Consider the following 14,154-nt stretch of genomic DNA (forward strand, 5'->3'; position numbering starts at 1 on the left):
TGTATATCTGCATTTGTTCTACCTTCTTTGAATTCTATTTTTGGGTGAATCACTGCACTTGGCTTTTTTCCCCACCCACCTGGCATTGTTTAGAACCTCACTCTCCACTAGTCCTCATCTCTGTCTCCTAAGTCTTAGCTATCCTTCAGTTACAATACCTGTTGTTCTCATTTTCCTCACAGAAAAAAGAGGACATACAGATTATCAATAAACATATGAAAATTTGTTCAACATCACTAATGATCAAAGAAATGCAAATAAGACCACAATGAGATATCACCTGACACCTGTCCGAAGGGCTGTCAACAATGAGTCACAAAAAACAAGTGTTGGTGAGGCTGTCGAGAAAAGTGAAACCCCGTGCAGTCTTTTGGGAATGCTGGACTGGTACGGCCACTGTGGAAAGCAGCACGCAGTTACCTCAAAATATTAAAACTGCAACTGCCCTGTAACCCAGTGATCCCACTTCTGAGACTGTATCTGAAGAAACCCGAAACACTAATTGGAAAGAACATGTGCACCCCTGTGTGCATTGCAGCGTTATTCACAAGAGCCAAGGCTTGGAAGCAGCCTATGTGTCCATCACTAGATGAGTGGATAAAAAAAATACTCATGGTATATTTACACAATAGAATACTACCTGGCAATAAGTAGAAGGAACTCTTATTTACATTTGTGACAGTTCAAATGGACCTATAGAATGTTATACTAAGTGAGGTAAGCCAGGCAGAATAAACAAATCCTATACAATTTAACTTACGTAGGAAATCAAATGAATAAACTAACAAACAAATAGAAACAGACTCATAGATGTGGAGAACAGACTGACAGCTGCCAAAGTGGATGGGGGTCTGGGGACTTGGTGAGAAAGGTGAGGGGAGTCAGCAAAGAAAAAAAAAAGTCATCCGAACAGACAACAGTATGGGACTTACATGAGGAAAGGGGTGGGGGAGGTAGGACAAGATAAAGAGGGAATAAATGGTGATGGAAAGAGACTCGACTTAGGGTCATGAACACACAGAACAACTACAGATGATGGATTATGGAATTGTACACCTGAAACATGTAATTTTATTAACCACTGTCACCCTAATATAGTCAATCAGTGATTGCTGGGATGGAGGTGAGTGGAGGAAGCTCTGGGTGGGTAAGTAGAGAAGGATGAAGACTGGACTTGGGTGAGTGAACACCCAGTGTGATGTACAGAGATGTCTTGTGGAGCCAGGAACCTGAAACTTGTATGGTTATGTTAACTAGTGTCACCCTAATAAATGCAATTAAAATATACAAAAAACAGATTAAGGCCCTGGCCGGTTGGCTCAGTGGTAGAGCATCAGCCTGGCATGCAGGAGTCCTGGGTTCGATTCCTGGCCAGGGCACACAGGAGAAGCACCCATCTGCTTCTCCACCCCTCCCCCTCTTCTTCCTGTCTGTCTCTCTCTTCCCGTCGCGCAGCCAAGGCTCCATTGGAGCAAAGTTGGCCCAGGAATTGAGGATGGCTCCACGGCCTCTGCCTCAGGTGCTAGAATGGCCCTGGTTGCAACAAAGCAACGCCCCAGATGGGCAGAGCATCACCCCCTGGTGGGCGTGCCGGGTGGATCCAGGTCGGGCGCATGCAGGATCCATTTCCAACTTCAGAAAAATACACACAAAAAAAAAAACCACAAAAAAACAAAAAACAGACTAAAAAATAACTGAGTGATTTAAAATGCAGAGAAAGAAGAATAATTACAATGGGTGGGAAAAAATACCCAGTTCTAAGTAAAACCATGTAAAACTGTCTATGGGAACATATGTGCAGCGTGAGAAAGGAGAGGGGAGGAGTGAGTCACGATCTCATACTTAACTGGTGAACAACATCAACATTTACACAGTGTTTGAAAAGAAAATGGATAAAGGATTGAACTCAATAAATTTGAAGTGCTTTCTTACCTCCTAAAAACTGAGATAATATCATGAACATAGTAATAGGCACCACAATTTGGAATCCATAACAGAGGACTTAAGTTCAACTACAAACAATCCAATTAAAAAATGGGGAGAGGATCTGAACAGACATGACTTCAATGAAGACATAAAAATGGCCAACAGATATATGAAAAGATGTTCATCTTCATTAGTTATTAAAGGAATGTAAATCAAAACTATAATGAGATACCACCTAGCACCAGTTAGATTGGATGTTATGAAAAAGACAGGTAATAACAGGTGCTGGAGAGGCTGTGGAGAAGAAGGAACCCTCACTCCCTGCTGGTGGGAATATAAACTGGTACAGCCAGTATGGAACAGAGGATGGTGGTTCCGCAAGAAACACCATATGATCCAGCAATCTCCCTATTAGGTATTTACTCAAAAAACTTAAAAACATTAGTACATAAAAGCACTCACACTCCCATTTTCATCGCAGCATTATTCACAGTGGCTAAGACATGGAAACTACCAAAGTATCCTTTAATAGAGGACTGGATAAAGAAGATATATTGCATATATACAATAGAATACTACTCAGCCATAAGAAATGACATATTGTCATTTACAACAACATGGATGGACCTTTCAACCATTACAGTGAGTGAAATAAGTAAAGCAGAAAAAATTAGGAACTATATGGTTTCACACATAGGCGGGATAGAAAACTGAGACTTATGGATATAGATAAATGTGAAGTGATTATTGGAAGGTGTTGTGTGGAAGGGGGTAGGAAGGGAAGTATTGAGGGACAATTATATAGTGACAAAGAGTGATTTGATTTTAGATGATGGGTGCACCACACAATAATCTGTTCAAATTCTATATAGAAGGCCCTGGCCGGTTGGCTCAGTGGTAGAGCGTCGGCCTGGCATGCAGAAGTCCCAGGTTCGATTCCCGGCCAGGGCACACAGGAGAGGCACCCATCTGCTTCTCCACCCCTCCCCCTCTCCTTCCTCTCTGTCTCTCTCTTCCCCTCCCGCAGCGAGTCTCCATTGAAGCAAGGATGGCCCGGGCGCTGGGGATGGTTCCTTGGCCTCTGCCTCAGGCGCTGGAGTGGCTCTGGTCGCAACAGAGCGACGTCCCAGAGGGGCAGAGCATCGCCCCCTGGTGGGCAGAGCGTTGTCCCCTGGTGGGCGTGCCAGGTGGATCCCAGTCGGGCGCATGCGGGAGTCTGTCTGTCTCTCCCCGTTTCCAGCTTCAGAAAAATAAAAATAATAATAATAATAAAAAATAAAAAACAAATTCTATATAGATGTTTATGTGAAACATGTACTCTTACTATCAATGTCACATTCTTAAATTTAATTTTTTAAATTAAAAAATAAAAATTTAAAGTAAAAAATACAAATGGATATATAGAACAAAATACTAGAAAAAGATATATATAATCTTAGAATTATTTTAACTACCAGAATAAAATTAAAAATTTCTTTTGAAATTGTTCTGAAAAAAAAGTAAAAACCTCATTTTAATGACACAGAGAAAAAAAAATTAAACTTGATTGAAAGGATTACAGTGACATAAATTAGCTTATTAAGGATAAAAAAAATCTCACTTTTTCTTTCTAGAACTGTTGTTGAAAAACAAAACAAAAATAAAGCACATTATATTTTTATATAAATGATTTTACAGTTCAAGAAGGAAATTATCAAATTCTTCAGTGAATTATTTTTTAGAGCTAATTTAGAATATTTATATTAATGATATCATCACCAGCAATGTTGTCATAGATACATTAGCAAAAGCAACTACAATTATTTCAGTGCTTCCAATGAGTTAAATATTTGCTAAAGCAAGGGTCAGGAACCTATGGCTCGCAAGCCAGATGTGTCTCTTTTAAGGCTGTATCTGGCTCGCAGACAAATCTTTAATAAAAATAATAATAACGTTACAAACATAAAACATTCTCGTGTATTACAATCCATTCACTTCCTACTGCTCATGTTCATGGCTGTGGGTGGCTGGAGCCGATCACAGCTGTCCTCCAGGACAACACCAAATTTTTATTGGATAATGCGTAACGTACATGGGTCGTTATATGGCTCTCATGGAATTACATTTTAAAATATGTGGCGCTCATGGCTTTCTCAGTCAAAAAGTTTCCCGACCCCTGTACTAAAGGCTTCATATAATTATTCAGTTTAATGCTAGCACAAGAGTTATTAAGCATTCTTCCTGTTTACAGAATACAATCTAAGAATCAGAAGTCAACAACATGACAGGAATTCCTATTGGTAAACGGGCAGATCAATTATTGGAATCCAGAAATGTTAAACTTCAAAATGAAGACCCCTAATTGCTATGTCATAACCTCACACTTCTGGTTCAGACAGCTGAGGCTTTAATGACAAAGTTAGAATGGTGTCATCCTCTACAAGAAATCTTCCATTGCACTCTCTTTAGAGAGGGAGTCTTGCTGCCTAAAAGAGTTTTTCCTTTGAATTGGACTGTAGGCACAGCAAGCACCATGAGAGCTCTTTCAGATGCATTACCACTAGAATTTCACTCATCTTGAGTCACAAGAAGGAGTTACTGCTAGCATCATAAAGATAGCTCAATAATAATACATTGGAAAGGTGAATGGGAAAAGTGAGTTAACAAATGGCAGAAAAACAAAGACAGAAATAGCAGAGAGAAGTTGTAGTACAATAAAAGGAATGGAAATAACAAAAGAGAAAATTACACAGAGAAACTAGGAGGAATAGAAAAAAAAGAAAGCAAGCAAAAACCATAATAAGAAGATCATATCGTATCACTAAATTTACCATTTTCTTTCCTCAGTTGCCCTGAAAAATAAAAAGTGAAAAATAAGAATCACTATGAAACCAACAACAGGAAGATCATTTCTTGTAAAGAGTCATTAAACTTTACCATTTTCTTTCTTCAGTTGACCTGAAAAATAAAAAGTGTAGTATAAGAAACACTATGAAACCAACAACAGGAAGATCATTTCTTGCAAAAAGTCATTAAACTTTACCATTTTCTTCTCTCAGTACACCTGAAAAATAAAAAGAGTAATATAAGAGTCACTGTGGGACAGAAACAAAACATACACACAAAAATATTCTACTATTTTGCATATAATAGGTTAGCTATTTCAGGGAAAAATATTATACTCATTTTCTAGGTGTTTTACGGAAAAATCTAATGGTGTCTATACTGATTTATGTCAAATGGTAAAATAGATAAAAATTTTAATTTAATGTGACTGAACTTAACATACCCCAAATTATTTCATGAAGCATTTTTAAGCTACATTGTCATCATTATTGTCATCATCATCATCACCATCATCATCACCACTACCACCATCACCAACATTATCACTGACATTCATTGAGTGCTTTCTCTATACCAGGCACTCTGATACATGCTTTGTGCAAGCAGCATCACATTTTATCATTACATTGCTCCAGAAGTAAATTTTTATACTTGATTTTTGGATAAAGAAAATGTGGTCCACCCAGACAACAAGGTATTTATTCAGCCATAAAAAGAAATGAAGTATTAATACATGCTCTAACATGAATGAGCCCCAAAAACATCATGCAAGTGAAAGAAGGAAGACACAAAAGGTCACACATTGGGTAATTCCCAGGATGTGAGACCATACCAGGTAGGTAAATTCTCAGTGACAGAAAGAAGACTAATGGTTGTCAGAGACTAAGTGTTGGTGAGATTGAGAAGTAACTTCTTAAAGTCTATGGAGTTTACTTTTGGGATAAATGGAAATAGATGGAGGTGATAGGAACACAGTATTATAAAAAGGTACTAAATTTGACTGGATTGTACATTTTAAGATGACTATTTTGATGTCTTATGGATTTTGCCTCAATAAGAGGAAAAAAAATAAACCAATGGAAACAATCTATAGATGAAAAAATATATGGGCAACTCAATTAGTTTGTTCATGATCAAAGACATTAGTTCAACAAAATGCTAACAACATTTATCTATGAATTGTGCTATTTTAGATGGTACAGTTTTTGTTGTCCCCCAAAATTACAATAGTGACATAAAAAATCACATAACAAACATAATAATAATAAAAAAGTGAAATAATGTAAGAATTACCAAAATGTGGCACAGAGACATGAAGTGAGCAATGTGCCAATGAACTTGCTTGACACAAGCTTGCTTCAAAACTTAAAAACGAACCCTGTAGTATGTGTGAAGCACCATAAAGCAAAATGCAACAAAATTAGGTATACCAGCATCATGTTATACACTTGAAACTAATGATGGTGTTTATTAATTACAACTTAATAAAAAATATAAAAAAATAAGGACATAAATAACACATAAAATTTTAAAACATAGTCACAAGTCAACTTGGGCCATGTCAGCAGTACTGAAAGCCCTATGTCATCTAATTAACTGTAGCTTAGTAACATTGGCTCTAGGGAGGAGAACACACTCATGAGACAGTCACTGGCCTTTGTCTAAGTTTCTAATCACGTATCAGCTTGGTCTGTCAAGACCAGTTCTCCATGGATTCATCTTAGAGATGAAAACCTATTCTGGCTTAATCCTGACTCCCTCTCCCTTTTATCTCAATCTTCCTCTCCCGCAGCCATTGGCTTGTTTGGTTCGAGACTCGGTCCTGGCCCCAGGCACTGAAGATAGCTTGGTTGGTCTAGGCATTAACAACAGGCATTGAGAATAGTTCAATTAGTTCAGGCATTGACCCCAGGCGAGGGTTGCCATGTGGGTCCCAGTTAGAGTGCAGGCAGGAGTCAGTCTTACTATCTCCTATCTTCTCCTTTGGAAAAAGGGGGGGGGGGAAGCTAAGAACTATATGATTTCACAAATAAGTGGGATATAAGATGAAACTCATGAACATAGATAAAAGTGATGTGGTTACCAGGAGGAAGATGAGGTGAGGGAAGTAATTAGGGACAAAAATATAGTGACAAAAATATTTTGACTTTGGGTGATGGCACACCCAAAAGCTATAGAAATGTTCTCCTGAAACCTATCCTTTCTTCAGTAAGATTGAAGTAAGATCAATGTCAGCCCATCAAATTTAATTTTCTAAATACAAAATAAAACAAATCAAAAATAAAAGAGAAGTTACATCTGACATCACAGAAGTACAAAGAATTGTGAGAAAATGTCACAAACAACTATGTGCCAGAAATTAGACAACCTGGGCAAAGTGGATAAATTTCTGGACATACATACAATCTTCCAAATCTGAATTAGGAAGAATCAGATAAACTGAATAGACCTATTACAGTTAATGAAATTAAAGTAGTAATTGAAAAACTCTCAGCAAACAGAAGTCCTGGACTGGATGGCTTCACAAGAGAGTCTTTTAAACATTCCAACAATACACAAATAAATAAACTATTCCAAAAAATTCAAGAAAAAGGCAGACTCCAAACTCACTTTACATGACCAGTATTATCCTATTTCCAAAACCAGAAAAAGACATTACAAAGAAAAAAATATTATATGCCAATATTCCTGATGAACATCAATACGATAATCCTCAACAAAATATTAGCAAACCAGGTCCAGCAACACATTATAAAGATAACACACCATGATCACGTAACATTTATTTCAAGGATGCAAAGTTGGTACAATATCAGCAAATCGATAACTGAGATGCACCACAGAAACAAAATAAAGAATAAAAATCACGTGATCATATGAATAGATGCAGAAAAACCATTTGATAAAATTCAGAACCGATTCTTGGTAAGAACTGTCAACAAACAAGGAAAAGAAGAATCATACCTCAACATAGGAAAGGCCATATATGACGAAACTACAGCCAACGTCACACTCAATATGCAGAAACGAAAAGTATTTCTCTTAAGATCAGGAACAAGACAAGAATGTCTGCTTTCTTCAGTCTTGATATAATACTGAAAGTCCTAGCCACAGCAATTAGAAACAAAGAAATAAAAGACATCCCAATTTTACTGGGTGGTACTGTAGATTTTATGGTAAGTGAAATAAGACAGTTAGAAAAAGACAAAAACCATAGGATTTCACTGATACGTGAAATCTAATGAACAAAATACACTGATGAATAAAATAGAAACAAAGACATGGACACATGGGACGGACTGATGGCTGTCAGAGGGGTGCTGTGTGGGGACTGGATGAAAGGGGAAGGAATTAGCCAAAAATATACACATAACACACAGACCAGACAACAGTGTGGGGACAGCCCCAGGGAAAGGGGGTGGAGTTAGGTGGAGGGGGGCAAAGGGGAGAATGGGGACGAGAAGAGACTGTGCTTGGGGCGCAGTTGCACAATGTGGGGTGCAGATGATGTTTTATCAAGTTGTGCACTTAAAACCATTATAGTTTTATAAACCAAGTCATTCCAATAAATTCAATGACTTGACTTTGTGTGATGGGTACACAACATAATCAACAGCTCAAATGTTATAGAAATCTTTACCTGAAATCTATGTACTCTTATTGATCAATGTCACCTGTTAAAGTTGATTGTCTCAATAAAATTAAAAAAAATTTTTTAAAAACCCAACCAACCACCACCAGCAACAAAAAACAAATAAACACAGAAAAAACAAACAAAGAAAAAGGACCCCTGCTGAGAGGAGGATGTGACTGGGTGTGGAAACCAGCAGGAGACCAGGTGAGGGCAGGATGGCTCCCATTCTGAAAGCAAGAAACTGAAGGGAGGTCGTGCTGGGTGAACAGGAATGTGCATTTATTCCAAGAGGTATTATCCTGGGCAGTGAGAGGGGCAGGAAGTCATGACCCTAACGCCAGATTCCCACCACTGGTCTGATCCTGGCATCTCCTCAGCTGCTCTGTCCACAAGTGATCATTCCTGTGCCAGTGTCCCCAGTGGGTGAGGGAACACTCCCCCTTGTGGGTGTGTCATTGTAGGCTAATCATTCATCTGTCACAACCATAATAAGAGCCTTTCACATTTGAACTATTTAGTTCAGGGGTCAGGAACCTATGGCTCCTGAGCCAGATGTGGCTCTTTTGATGGCTGCATCTGGCTCACAGACAAATCTTTAATAAAAAAAATAATAACATTAAAAATATAAAACATTCTCATGTATTACAATCCATTCATTTCCTAGCGCTCATGTTCATGGTTGCGGGTGGCTGGAGCCAATCACAACTGTCCTCCGGGACAACACCAAATTTTTATTGAATCATGTGTAATGTACACGGGTCATTGTATAGCTCTCACGGAATTACATTTTCAAATATGTAGCATTCATGGCTCTCTCAGCCAAAAAGTTTCCCTACCCCTGATTTAGTTTATACAGATTAGTTCTAATTCTGCCTAATTAATCCACTCAGTTAAACAGCACATCAAAATTGATAGTCTATTATGCATTCGAAATTAAAATAACCCGTATATCTTACAAAGGTTTCCTTTCCACAGCCTAAATATCTTTCATTTATTTAGTCATTTTTCCTGAATTAGAGTTTTGGGACCCTGCAGATTCTGGAGACTGTCACCTCATGTCCAACGCTAATTACCAGGGTTAACACGGGTTTGCTGTGAACACTGAGTGATGGGATGTTAGAAGGAGATTATGAGAGCCCTTCTGTGGAAACTACTTTCTTTACAGACACAACATATAACTCTGTGAGAAAGTCCTCTTGGTTCTATTCAGACCTTCAGTGCCCGAAACATCCAGCCTGATCACGTCACTCACGTTTAAACTTACCGTTTTCTCTGCGCTTCTTAAAGACTTGATAAAGCAAAGCTGTGCATCCCAGGCTTAGAAGTGCAGCTGAAACGATCTTGTGTGAAATAGCATAATGCAAAATGTGAAAAAACGGAATCCCAGAGGCTGTTTTTGTTAACTCAAATGCAGATTGAAACAGCTTTTCTTTCATTTCCTTCCTGCAAGCAAACAGAATCAAGACCCAGATCAGTTTCCTCAGGAGAAGTGATCTTCATCACTTTCTAGGACACAGGGAGACTGGCGTCTGGGCGTGGCCCATGGTGGGGAACTGAGGACAGGGTTAGGATGGGGGGAGCCTCTCTCCTGGGTCAGGGGTGGGCTTTGACCAAGGTCACCTCCCTGGAAGCAGCACCCCGGGAAGTGGAGGACACCCTGTCTGTCACAGGCCTGCTCTCACCCCCAAGTTTCTTCCAGAGGGCAGTGTAAGAAGCTGTAAAGTGTAAGGAGGATTCTGGATCTTTAGAAGGTTTGCCTAAGTGAATTCCTGATGGAAATTGGGCGAGTGATTGCATTCCAGAAGGGGGCGCAGGAGAAAGAGAGTGAGAGTGTTCTTACCAGACAGAAAGTGAAAGCCACTGATGGGGAGAGAACTGAGGGGAGCCAGGATGATACAGGACAGAGTGGGGACCCAGAATCTACAGCGATCCAGCCAGACACAGTCTCAGGACCAGAGAGACTAAGATTACAGTCTAGTGTTTATGATTGAGAAGGATGAGGAGTATAACTTTTCTAGAAAAATCCTTAAGGTGTTGTAAGGAAAGAAATGTTAGAACAAAAACAGTCAAGGTATGAGGTCAAAAATGCTAAATGTAGGCCCTTTTCCTTAAATTCTTTATTGTCTCTATTAATACCTTCTTAGGTTTTCACACACACACACACACACACACACACACACACACACACGCCGGCACTACACTTCATCCTCAAAGTAAAATTTCTTGTTTATATTTACCTGTCTAAATCATTAACGGAAAAATAACAGTTTCTGAGGGTCATAGGACATCTTTCTCCTGTGAAGCCTCTTCTGAAACACGGAAGCTCACCGCCTAGAAGCTTCGCTCAGAGGCCCGGAGGTCTCCTCCCTGCGCAGCCCCAGCGGGGATGTGAGAGGAGCTCCCGGATGTGGAGAGCAGCTGGGGACTGCAGACTGCACTTTGTTCCCTCATTCCTGTGATGGTGATAGAGACCTCACCTGGCCATAAAGCCACGTGTATGATCTAGATATCAGTGCTGTGCTCATGTGAACACACACACACACACACACACACACCTCTACAGAATGGCTGCTCCTCCACCTGTTTTTTCTGCTGTTACTATTATTTTCAAGATGATAGTGAACAGGAGAGATTTACATGAAACATTGTCATACCAACTTCCCAGATCTATGTATTTATCTTGTTCAGAGTAAGGACTGTGTGTATAAGCTAACTTTGCCATGTTCTGCAATCTAGATTTGTTCATTGTATAGTTTATGGAGAATACACCCAGGATGCTGAGGGGAGATGTTTCCTTTGACATCTCAGTCCCACAGATGCTCACAGAGTGTCTGTGCACAAAGCTGGTGCAGATACTCACAGTCTTCAAGAGTCTGCTCTCAGGACACTCTGGGCACTCAATGCCCACAGCACTGAGTTAGAATTCTCTCAGTGGCTCCGGGCAGGAAATCAGGGCCACCACCTTTCATTTGTTGTTATGTCACTGGTACTCAGTTTAACCTCTTAGCACATAAACTAAACCCCACGGGTCATAACCTGAATTTACTAAGAATCTGTTGATTGATCTCTTGATTCCTATGATTTGACCCCTGACTGAGGTCCCAACCAGCCCTCGGGGCTCTCGGTCTCCCACACTGACATCAGCATCATGCACTTCTTTGGTCTTAGAGCAGTTTGTTCCATGTCTGAGAGAAGCCGCCAGGTACTGTCCCCTCTCAGGCTGGAAATTTGAGTGATTTGTGAGAAAAGTTCCCAAACCATCCTGCTGGAGCTCCAAGCTGCTCAGGGGACCCCGGCCCCACGGACTGAGATGGGGGTGATTCTCCACCATGAACCTACGGGAGCCGAGAAAGATCAACAGTGATGGAGGTGGTTCTGGGGTCCTTGCCCTGGGTGCCCCGACCTTGCTTGGTAAAGACAACTGCTTCTGCTCCCCACTTAAGACTGCATCTCACTCAGATGTGCCAAGTCTTGTGAAACATTCCTTTCATTTCAGTTTTTGTCACTTTTGCTTGATTATATTTTCTTTTTGGACTGTAAAGCCTGTGCATGTGTCACCTCCAGGGTGGACCCCACGGTCCCACTTCTTGGTTTCAGACCTGCTCAGCGTCCCCACACCTCTCCACGGGGCAGGCGGGAGGTTTCACACATGAGCTCTCCAGTGCACTGTGCTCTTTATAAACGTATTTTCAACAGAAAAATTAAATCACATATCAAATCAAGGGGTCATGATGTGTGTCTTCTAATCCTTAGAGAATCATCCCCTAAAAGCAATCTTGACTTAAATGTGAAGTTTATACTGTTCACATAATGTGAAATGGTAAAAACATAGTAAATGCATTTAGAACAATGAGCAGGTGAATGAAATGATGTTCATCTTTCTTTGTGTGTATTGTGTTTATCTCTCTATTTTCATGTACATTTTCAAAGTAAGTCACATAGAATTTTGCATACGTCTTCCTAAAGTTTGCTAATTCTCCCATCTCCATTTTCTCTCTGTGAATGATCTGCTGAGTATATTAAGAAGCCTGTCTCTCTGTCATTTCCTGTTTCTTTACTCCTTCCTTGGTATATCGTTGATCTTTGAACACACTGCTGCAGATAATGTGAGAAATTCATGCAGATGGTTTTATAGTCTGGAAAAGAATGATTGCAGCAATAAATTTCCCACAACCAATGACTTAGTAAATCTAGGTATAAATTGGTTAAACTTTGTTATGTATTCCACGGGACTGATAAGTCAGTCACATTTTCATTGTTGGGAGAGTAATTTGATGCAGACATTGTTTTACTAGTTTTACTGTTGAAAACCAAGAACATATTTTAAAATTTAGAAAAATAAAGATAAGATATTGGGACATTTCAGAGCTAAAGCCATGACAAAGACGGCACACAAGCACAGTTAGAGAGAAGGAGAGTTGAGAAGAATCTGACAAGTGACCAGGCAGATCACAGGGACTTTCAGAAAGACTGAAGAGCTAGTGTCTGGGGAGAGCGGACAGAATGCTGGGAGATCATTTCTGCAGGGAGATTTATGAGGCTGGTGATGGACTTTGTTAATAACTGAGTTGATATGTGGTGACTCTGGGCTCAGTGTGAGGCTGTGATAATTAGACACAAACATTGTAAGACAAAGATGTTTGTAACCTCCCTTCCTAGAAAGACCAAATGGTGACCAACACAGACCATAATTAACTGAGAAGCAAAAATGCAATGGGATAATAACCAATCTAACAGGTGGAAGGTGGTATCTCATTGTGGTGATAATTTGCATTTCCTTGATGATTAGAGAGGATGAGCATATTTTCATGTGTCTGTTGGCCATCTACATGTCCTTTTTTGAAAAGTGTTTATTCAGGTCCTTTGCCCATTTTTTAATTTGGTTGTATTTTGCTGTTGAGTTTTGTAAGTTCTTTGTAAATTTAAAATATTAATCTCTTACCAGATATATTAGCAAATATGTTTTCCCATTATAGAAGAAAGTATGGTGGGTCCTCAAAAAAATTAAGAATAGAACTACCATATGACCTAGCAATCCCTCTACTGGATATTTATCCACAAAACTTGAAAAAATTGGTATATAAGGACACATGCACCCCTGTGTTTATTGCAGCATTATACACAGTGGCTGAGACATGGATACAACTGAATTGCCTTTTGGTAGAGGATTAAATAAAGAAGATGTGGTACATATATACAATGAAATACTACTCAGACATAAGAAATGATGGCCTATTGACAGTTATGATAACATGGATGGAACTTAAAAATGTTAAACTAAATGAAGTAAGTAAATCAGAAAAAGCTACGAACTGTATGATTTCATGCATAGGTGGGACACAAAAATGAGACTTATGGACATAAAGTAAAGTGGTTACCAGAGGAGGGAGATGTTGGGGGTGGAGTGGGGATAAGTGAGTAAAGAGGGACAAATATACCATGTGGCAAAATGATTTGACTTTGTGTCATGGGTATAGAACCTAATCAACAGTTCAAATGTTGGAGAAGCATTCACCTGAAACCCATGTGCACATATTGATCAATGTCACCCCGTTAAAGTTAATTTTCTAAATAAAATTAAAAAAAAAAACCTTCTGTCTTTAAGATGTATAGAACCTGTAGGCGATTAACAAGGAAATGGGATAATGAAGCTTGACTCATAGGTTGGGTTCAAGAATTGCTTTTGAAAACTGGCCACTGAATTTTAGGAAAGTGTTTTAGAAGAATACTTGTGGGTGTATAGCTTAGCACATAACGAGGACTACACT

The 14,154-nt window shown here is 39.4% G+C and overlaps 1 protein-coding gene across 1 annotated transcript in view; it reads right to left on the reverse strand.

The window, feature by feature from the left end:
• Nucleotides 1-10,825, reverse strand: part of LOC136387785 (butyrophilin subfamily 1 member A1-like) — a 253,376-nt gene extending 242,551 nt beyond the window's left edge. Inside the window, exons 1-4 of the mRNA XM_066359823.1 lie at nucleotides 10,715-10,825; nucleotides 9,651-9,829; nucleotides 4,843-4,863; nucleotides 4,737-4,757 (exon numbers count right to left, since the gene is read on the reverse strand). Coding sequence (XP_066215920.1) covers nucleotides 4,737-4,757; nucleotides 4,843-4,863; nucleotides 9,651-9,822 — 214 coding nt within the window. The 5' untranslated portion in view covers nucleotides 9,823-9,829; nucleotides 10,715-10,825. The remainder of the gene's footprint in view (nucleotides 1-4,736; nucleotides 4,758-4,842; nucleotides 4,864-9,650; nucleotides 9,830-10,714) is intronic.
• Nucleotides 10,826-14,154: the final 3,329 nt, after the last annotated feature.

Source organism: Saccopteryx leptura, chromosome 1 (genome assembly GCF_036850995.1).
Source record: "Saccopteryx leptura isolate mSacLep1 chromosome 1, mSacLep1_pri_phased_curated, whole genome shotgun sequence".
In the NCBI taxonomy this organism is placed as follows: domain Eukaryota; kingdom Metazoa; phylum Chordata; class Mammalia; order Chiroptera; family Emballonuridae; genus Saccopteryx; species Saccopteryx leptura.